Raw genomic sequence first — 9,756 nt, 5'->3', positions numbered from 1 at the left:
TTCCGAGTAGTAAAGGGTGTAATTTGGTCCAAATTGACATATGAAAATAATTGTTTTTAACCTTCATCACTACCCGCACGGATACCTGCTTAAAAAATATCCGCGGATATTTTAAAACCCGCAGATATCCGCGGATACCAACTAATATTTAAAAAAAAAATATTTTTTATAAATTATTAAAATCAAATTTAAATAGAATTATAAAAATATATAAAATATAATATAAATTAAATTAAATATAAATTAAAATTTAATTTTTGTTTCGGTTGAATTGGTCCGAAGGTTAGTCGTCCTTCTTTGCTTTGTTCTCTTTTAATCTTCAATCCTTTTTGAAAATGTCATCCATTCCCATGGGTTGTTGACGTGTAGAAGACACTCTGACGCTCAAGATATAAAGATGTCTAAATTGTATATTTATAGGGCCTATGGCAAGCAAGCTCATTGATTAACTATTAGTGCAGTATATTTTTTAGGCAATCAAACCCAATAATCAATAATCAATACAATATATTTTGTAAAGAGTAGGACAATCTGATCTATTAATAAGTGCAATATATTTTTGGGCAATCAAACCGAATAATCAAAACCGTATAGTTTGTAAAGAGTAAGATAATCTGACCTATTAATTAGTGCATTATGTTTTTAGGCAATCAAACAGAATAATCAATAATCAATACCGTATATTTTGTAAAGAGCAAGGTAATCTGACCTATTAATACTTGTTAATTGTCCATAAATGACAATTAATTCCTATCGGTATACTTCATATAGTAATATTTTAATTAAATTTAGCCTTGTAAAATATAAATTAATGTTAATTTTAATCAAATTTAACTTAATAAAATAAAAATTAAATTTTTATTTTTATTTTTTGCTGGTAGAGGATATCCGTGGGTACGGATAGTATAATACCCGCACCCGACCCGTTTATAAGCGGGTATTAAAATACCCACTATCCACGGGTTTTGGGTAGTAAATATCCATGGGTATTAACTATCCGTCGCGGATTTTATCCGCAGATATTCGCGGGCGCGAATTTTTTTCTCATCCCTATGTGTGAGACACTTATATTCTAACTTTAGGAAAAAATTTCCTGGTAAAAATCTGAAAAGGCTGATGTGGAGGGCAGCTGCTGCCACTCATCCACAAAATTGGGAGAGGAAAATGAGAAACATTAAAGATGTCAATAAAGACGCATTCAAGCATTTGATAGTCATCCCTCCAAGGTTTATCTTTTGTACTTTCTAATTTATACCACTTATTGTATTAAGTATGTTTCTACAAATGTTTGAATATTGTTCATATCATGTTAGGGTGATGGGGAAGGAGCCAAACGACTACAAGCAGTAGGGGTCGCTCAGTTAAGTGCTTTATTTTAGTGCTTCATTTTCATTTTCATTGTTATTTTAGATACTGGTCAAGGTCAAGATTCAGTCCAACACTAAAGTGTGACACATTGGTCAACAATATGAGTGAGGCTTTCAATAGTGTCCTGGTTCATACCAGGACTAAATCAATCATAACAATGCTGGAAGAAATCAGAGTGTACATCATGAAAAGATGGGCAAATAACAGGTATAAGATACAATCCTTTACACGATCAATTTATCCAAACATGCAGACTAGATTTACAAAGGAATCCCAATCAACCAAGAACTGGATTCCTAGGTAAACTTTCTCCTCCACTTCTGAATATTATTGTACTTTCTTCATTCATTGTTATAAACTTTCTTCATTTTTGTTCACAACTGGTCAGCAAATAAATTGTTTGAAGTGAGACACGTATCCCATAGTGGAGACAAATTTGTTGTAAACATAGATGACTTGTCATGCTCCTGTAGAAGATGGAGCCTCACAGGAATTCAATGTTGTGACTCCCTAGCCGCAATGAAGTTTCTCAACATTGATGGACATCAGTTCATTCCACCTTGATTTATGAAGTCCACCTATGAAGAAACATATGCATCAATCGTATACCCCATCAACGACAACAACATGTGGGACCTAACACCATATCCGAATGTCATGCCTCCTACCAAAAAAGTTATGCTTGGAAGACCTAAAAAGAAAAGAAGATTGGAATAGTGGGAGATCAGGAATGATGATTCTCAAATGACCAAGGGTGGTTTGTGCAAGAGATGCGGGCTATGTAGGGAGGTTGGGCACAACAGGAGTCGTTGCCCCAAAGCAACCCAACAAGCTACCCATGAACATACCCAGCAACCTACTCATGAACATACCCAACAACTTACTCCTTCATCAGAACCAGTCATCCCATCAACACAACCACTCATGCCATCATCACAATTATCTAAAGGTTGTCATGACCGTGAAACTCAAGCATAGAAGTGTCTATGAATGCTGATGCAAACTTTAAGGATATTTTTATGTAGTATTGCACTTTATATTTGTATCTCACACTTAAGACTGCATTGTCTTTTTGACAAAAAATTAATGTTGAAGTATTTAATCATTGCTATTATCGTCATTGAACAAGTCGTTCGGTTGAGTGCTATATTTTAATTAGAAGATTTGAAAACAAGCGTTCGGTTGAGAGCTTTATCTTAATAGGAAGATTTCAAAAGGAACGTTCAGTTTAGTGCTTTATTTTAATAGGAAGATTTGAAAACGAGCGTTTGGTTGAGAGCTTTAACTTAATGGGAAGATTTCAACAACAGTCGTTCGGTTGAGTGCTTTATTTTAATAGGAAGATTTGAAAACGAGCATTTTTCCACAACAACTTCATCCATTTTTCCACAACCTTAATAGATTTTTGCAAATAAATCATCATATTCATTAAACCTCCGATTTCTTCTGTCTTTGACAAACACTCATGCTTTTCTTCCCCCTTCAGATTCATATAGCTTTTTTCAATACCATCATCACAACACTATTTGAAGAAATTGCAACCACCGTTTTCATGTCCGTTCTGTAAAAAAAAAAAAAAAACCCAATTACAATGACTTTCTAGTAACACAAACAACTACTCATCCACGTTCTTTTACCTTGTAATTAGGACAACCCCAAAATTGTTTCCTTCTATTCTTAGCAGTTCTAGTTGTTCTGTCGACTGTTTTCTCTCCAAACAGGCAAAGGGGTGACACACCACGAAAAAACGACAATAGGGTTTCCATTCCGCCAGCCATTACATGTCATAGAAGAACAAGAATGTCAATTCTGCATTTCATTATCCATCGCGCTTTCAATCGAAGAATATCACACTTTTTTTTTCTCTCACGAACCCCAAACCTCAACTTCCCCCAATTTCATTTGGATTTTGCAATTGTAGAGGAGAATAGGGCTTTTAGAACTTATTTTTATTTCAGTTCCCAACTTTGCCCTTACTTAAAAACCTGTTTCCACTCTTTACACTTCATTTTTTAATTCAAAAATTAAGAAAATAAATAGTTCAGTCACATTTTTAATACCACGTAATAAAAAAAATTACATAATCAGCATGTCACGTAACACCCTCCTTAACGGCGTTTGATCGAATTGACAGAAAACCTTTATTTGATTCAATTTTACAAAAATAAGAACTCGGACTCAATTGAAACGCCGAAAAAAAAAGGAGACCTATTTGAGATTCTGAACAAAAATAAAGATCTAAAGTGACATCAAACTTTTTTTTAAATCAAATTCTATAATTGTTATGAGAAAAGAAAGGATGAAATATTGTATTTCTTATTGAATGATAAGGAGAGAGTACAATTGATATATATAATTGTTCATAGCAATATAAAAAAGGAATATAAGTATAAAAATATATGAACATAAATGCACAGATATGAACAGAGAATAAAATAATTCCAATATCCCCCCTTAAGCTGCAACATATATATCCTTAATGCTCAGCTTGGACAACAAAGATTGAAATTGTGCTGGATGCAAAGCTTTAGTATGAATGTCTGCAAGTTGTGATGAAGTAAAAATAGACAGGAGCTTAATTACACCAGCTTGAACTTTATCCCTTATGAGATGACGATCAATTTCAATGTGCTTTGTCCTCTCATGCATGGCTGGATTTTGTGCAATTTGTATAGCAGATTGATTATCACAAAACAGAGGAACTGGTTGTGACAGAGGTTGTTTCAAATCATGGAGCAAATACAAAAGCCATTGAATTTCACATGTTGTGGAAGCTAAGGCTCTATATTCTGCTTCAATTGATGATCTAGATATAGTATCTTGCTTCTTGGATATCCAGCTGATTAAGGATGCACCATAGAACACATTAAAACCAGTCATAGACCTTCTAGTATCAGGGCAAGCAACCCAATCAGAATCACTAAAAGCCTTGAGAGAATGTTCTGTGTTGGAGGGAAAGAATAATCCTTGTCCTGGATATTTCTTGATATATCTCAGGATCCTTATTGCTGCTGCATAATGATCTTTCAAAGGATTGGAAAGAAATTGACTGAGAGTACTAACAGCAAAACGTAAATCTGGTCTTGTGTTGGTTAGATATAATAACCTGCCAAGAAGTCTTCTATAGGCTTGCACATCTGAATAGGGTTTTCCTTCTGTCTTGGAGAATTTTGTGCCTGGTTGTATGGGAGTAGAAACAGGTTGTATGGTTGACATCCCAACAATCCTGCATCTTCTAGTAACTCTAAAGCATACTTCCTTTATGACAAATTAATGCCGTGTTGAGATCTTGCAATTTCTAAGCCCAGAAAATACTTGAGTTGGCCTAGGTCTCTAATTTTGAACTTTGCATTCAATAGAGCCTTCACAGTTTGGATTTCCTGGATGTCATCACCTGCCAAAACTATATCATCTACATAAACAAGTAAGATGGTGATATGAGCAGAATCACTTTTGACAAAAAGTGAATAATCTGATTTTGATTGTATGTAGCCCAAAGAAAGTAAAGTAGTTGTCAACTTGTAATTCCATTGTCTAGAAGCCTGCTTGAGTCCATATAAAGACTTCAATAACTTGCAAACTTGGCCTGGTTTTTCTGTTTTGTAGCCAAGAGGAAGAGACATGTATATCTCTTCATCTAGATCCCCATGTAAAAAAGCATTATTTACATCTAGTTGATGTAAATACCAATGTTTGGAAGCTGCTAAAGCCAGAACCAATCTTATTGTTGTGAGTTTGACAACAGGTGAAAAAGTCTCAAAGTAATCTAAGCCTTCCTGTTGCGTGTAGTCTTTGGCTACTAACCTTGCCTTATATCGTTCAGTACTCCCATAAGCATGCCTCTTTATTTTGTATACCCATTTACATCCGATAGGTTGCTTTCCATAAGGTAGATCAGTCAAAACCCAAGTTTTGGTATTTTCTAAAGCTGCAATTTCTTGATCCATGGCATTTCTCCAACAATCATGTTTGATGGCTTGGTTATAGGTTTTAGGTTCACTAACTTGGGAAAGATTCAAGACATAAGATTTATGAAGAGATGATAATGCATCATATGAGAGATATGAAGAGATAGAATATAAGGTACCTGTGGATGACTGAGTGGCGGAAGAAGTAGATAACATGTTGCAACGATAGTCCTGCAAATAAGATGGTTTATGTGTTGGCCTGGCTGATTTCCTTTGTGGAGTAGCAGTGACAGGTTCAACATAAACAGGTTGAGAAGAAAAACTAACAAGGTCTGGAACAATAGAAGGAGGAGATGTAGGTGGTAAAAAGGGTTTATCAGTAACTTCTGAGAAAAGAGGTGATGGAGATGAATTCATTTTGGTGACCAAATCTAATGAATTTAAATTTTGTGTATCAATAGGTGTGTGGTTGTCACTAGTAAGAAAAGGAAATATGTTTTCATAAAATACTACATTCCTTGATATAAAAATTTCCCTAGAGTTGAAATCTAACAAAAGGTAGCCTTTCACTCCTGTTTTAAAACCAAGTAAAACACATTTTCTTGCACGAGGTTGAAATTTTGTTCTCTGTGCTTGAAGAGTTGAAGCATAGCAAAGTGAGCCAAAAACACGCAAGTAAGTAATGTCAGGTTTAACATTGTGTAACAGTTGAGATGGAGAAAAATATGCCAAAACTGTGGAAGGTAAAATATTAATGAGTTGCACAGCATAACGAACAACAAAAGACCAGAAAACTATTGGCAAATGGATTGAAACATTAAAGATCTAGCAACATTGAGAATGTGTTGATGTTTTCTCTCAACAACTCCATTTTGTTGACGTGTTTCAACACAAGATAATTGATGTTGTATCCCTTTTTGTCTATAAAAATCTGTCATTGCAAACTCATTACCATTATCTGATCTAACAGCTTTTACATCAATGCCAAATTGAGTTTTGATATAAGAAACAAAGCCAATAAGATGTGATCTTGTATCAAACTTACTTGCCATCAATTTAATCCATGTGAATCTAGACATATCATCCACTATAGTTAAGAAATATTTGAAACCATCAACAGAAGAAGTACAATATGGCCCCCAAATATCAACATGGATTAAATCAAAAGGAGCGTTTGAAACAGTAGTACTTAATTGAAAAGGCAATTTTCTTTGCCTAGAATAGTGACAAGTATCACAAGGAGTGGATTTTGTATCAGGTAAAGTGGCATACATTGTGCGTAATTTGCTATAACAAGAAGAAGAAGGATGCCCTAGTCTAGAGTGTCAAATGTTTGTAGAGTCAGGTCTTATTGTAGAACAAGCAATAGAATTCTCAGGAGAAATAACAGTTGGTGAAGCAAGGGGTGGGGATGCAGGAACTATCATGACATACAAGCCATCTCTTTCTTCAACTTTCCCAATCATCTGTAGGGTTGACTTGTCCTATATTTCACATGAAAATTCAGAAATGATAATTTTACAAGATAGAGATTTAGTTAACTTTGTGACCGAAATAAGATTGACTAAAAAATTAGGAACAAACAAGACATTATGTAAGGTAAGGTGTGGGCCAAGAGAAACTGTGCCAGAAAAATGAGCAAATGAAGAGTTCTTGTTGGGTAGAGAAATTGCAATTGGTGAGATTTTATGATAATAAATAAAATGAGACAAAGAACTAGATATATGATCAGTAGCACCTGTGTCTAGAATCCATTGGGAAGAGATATTACCTTGATCTGAGAAGAAGTGGAAACATTATGAGAACTCACTAGACTAGTAGAATGTGTAACTGTGGGATTAGATTGAGGAAGAAGTGTCAATAGACCTTGAATTTGCTCTTGAGAAAGTCCCAAAGTTGAGGAATGTGACTACGTCTGAGAATTATTAGAAGAAGAAACAACTGCAGAAGCCATTGAAAGAGAAGAAATTGTAGGAAAGCCAAGAACGAGAGGTAGAAGATGAAGATTTGTGGTAGTAAGAGAATTGGTTACGGAAGAACATTTTCTTCTGATACCATGTTATGAGAAAAGAAAGGATGAAATATTATATTTCTTATTAAATGATAAGAAGAGAATACAATTGATATATATAATTGTTTAGAATAATATAAAAAAATATAAATATAAAAATATATGAACATAAATACACAAATATAAAAAAAGAATAAAATAATTTTCAATAATAATTATACCTTAACACCTCTGTCGCACGATAATTGATATAGCGTACATTAATCTTCTTCTCGACAACTGTGTCACTTGAAATTGAATTCGTAACATTGGTTTCGATACATTATTTAAAATTCAGTGTTGTGGTCACTTTTGATGCTAAAGATACAAAAATCATTCTTAGTTTGTACTCTTTTGCAGAATACCTCAAATACCAATACTCAATTTTCTAGAAAAAAAAAACAAATATATATATATATATATATATATATATATATATATATATATATATATAATAGTTGAATATACCATATCTGTTTTCTTTCATAGTCAAAATTCTTGTAAGTTTGAACATATCCATATGCAAAAGTTGTACAGGTCTAGCATTTGAAACACTATTTTGGATTCAAAAGAACTTTTTAATTGTTTTCCCTTCAGACATACTTGAAAAAAAATATGGGTTTTTTTTTAAGAAAGATTAACAATTCTATAAACAGATTTTTATTTGAAAGTTTTGAAATATATTTTAACTTTAAATTCCCTAAATTTGTGTCATAATCATCTTTCATTAGAAAATGAATAATTAATTTATTTCTTATTCAAATCCATTAGAACAATATCATGAAGATTTTTTTTTTTTGTTTGGTAATAAAGATTGTCATTACATTAGACAAATTGGTCTCCGTTAAAGGATATTATGTAATTATTGTGACGTAATTGACTTATTATTCTTATATAATATTATAGTGAACCCTTTAACAAACATGATGCACTGTCTCCATAGTTGAATTGTGAATAATCAATGGATTACGAAACAAAACCGTGAAGCAACATAAACAAAAAAGAATGGAGGTCTTCTTTCCTCCAAGTGAAAAGTTCTTCACCTCTCCTTGCTTGGATGTATCTTCAAGGTCTTCTTAGAGTCTTCTTGCCATACTTTGAGTGGTAGGGCCCTAATTGGAGTATGGGCTTGGGCCCAAGTTATCACACAACATTTTTAATTCAGACAAGGAAGGATATATCAATAGTAATACCTTAAATCTTACCCCTATTGATGCCTTTGAAGGAGGTCAAGGAATATAGGCATTGTGTCATTATGTGTTGTGAGGATCCACTATCTAAGAACAAGGTTAGTCCTTAGCCTTTTCCTATATAACATGTTTACAAATTATGAGATCTTTAGGTACCCAGCCTGTTTTTGGTCCTTTGTTTTTATTAGCTTTGGTTGTTTTTCTCTTATGTAACATTTGACACTTGCATGTCTAAATTTATCCCATGTTGACAAGCACTCTTATCATCTTTTAAGAAGGTTTTCTTCTTCTTTTTTTCTCTCACCTTTCAAATCATACCCCAATTAACAAATGTTTGTTAAGAGTTTGATAACAAAAAGTTTCGAGCTTTAAAGTTTTAACCAAACTTTTGAAAATCATATTTACACCATTTATTTTTCTTTCCAACTCTTGATTTTTTTTTTCTTTGTATCTCATGAGTATGTTTTAGCTTAATCTTTTTTGAGATTTTCATTTTCAAAACTAAATTTCAAATTTTTTTTTTAAGCTTTAAATGTTGGACAATGATAGAGTTGCAACTAGTGAGAAGATTATCATAAGAAATATCATTTACGTCATCTTTACCAGAGGATGAACATGATGAGTTTGAAGTTGTATTAAAAGAAGAATTAACATTGGAGGTTTCCTCTACTTCTATGTTCATCATCTAACTCTAATTCTAAATATTCTCAAGTTATCATTAAACTTTTCCTTTTGAACTAGGACTTACTTACTCTTCAACTTCAAACACCTTATCTCCATGTGTTTAGGTTGTTTATACTCGTAGTTGATAACATCTTGACCTTCTTCCTTTTCCTTCTTTTTGCAGAATTTTTTCCTATTCTTGTTAAGAAACCTTTTGTTTCTTTTCCCTCTTCATTTAAGTATACACTTAAACTTTCAATACATCAATGGTATTTCTTCATTAGTTATGTTGTTAAACTCAACCTTAAATATATCTAGCTTTTATTGCAAGCTTTTAGGGCTCGGTCGTCCTTGTCAGACGTTGTTGGTGCCTCTTTCTAATGTTGATCCTATAGGTACACCTTATCTTGGATCAATATGATGAGTGCATATTTATGTCCACATTTACGCTTTAAAATTCAAACTTTTGATGAAATTCTTGTGCTTAAATGATTGATTTAATATGAATTTATGACGATTGGATTTATTGGGTTTGGGAACTAAAGATGCTTAAAATGTGATTCTTAGTTGCATAAAT

The 9,756-nt window shown here is 33.1% G+C and overlaps 1 protein-coding gene across 1 annotated transcript; it reads right to left on the bottom strand.

Moving 5' to 3' along the window:
* Window positions 1–4,628: 4,628 nt before the first annotated feature.
* Window positions 4,629–5,693, bottom strand: LOC106758128. The gene is made up of 2 exons (XM_014641061.1): window positions 5,456–5,693; window positions 4,629–4,780 (listed from the first exon to the last, which is right to left on the bottom strand). Exons 1-2 carry the CDS (start codon window positions 5,691–5,693, stop codon window positions 4,629–4,631), a joined length of 390 nt encoding a protein of 129 aa, XP_014496547.1.
* Window positions 5,694–9,756: the final 4,063 nt, after the last annotated feature.

The sequence above is a fragment of the Vigna radiata genome, chromosome 1 (assembly GCF_000741045.1).
Source record: "Vigna radiata var. radiata cultivar VC1973A chromosome 1, Vradiata_ver6, whole genome shotgun sequence".
Taxonomy (NCBI): Eukaryota; Viridiplantae; Streptophyta; class Magnoliopsida; order Fabales; family Fabaceae; genus Vigna; species Vigna radiata.
The sequence above is the reverse complement of the archived record's forward strand: the minus strand, read 5'-3'. Positions and strand labels throughout refer to the sequence as shown.

Coding starts and splice junctions, on each gene's coding strand:
- LOC106758128 (XM_014641061.1), bottom strand. CDS start 5,693: ATGAATTCATCTCCATCACCTCTTTTCTCAGAAGTTACTGATAAACCC. Junction 4,781..5,455: donor CGCCACTCAGTCATCCACAG/GTACCTTATATT, acceptor TTGTTTATGTAG/ATGATATAGTTTTGGCAGGT.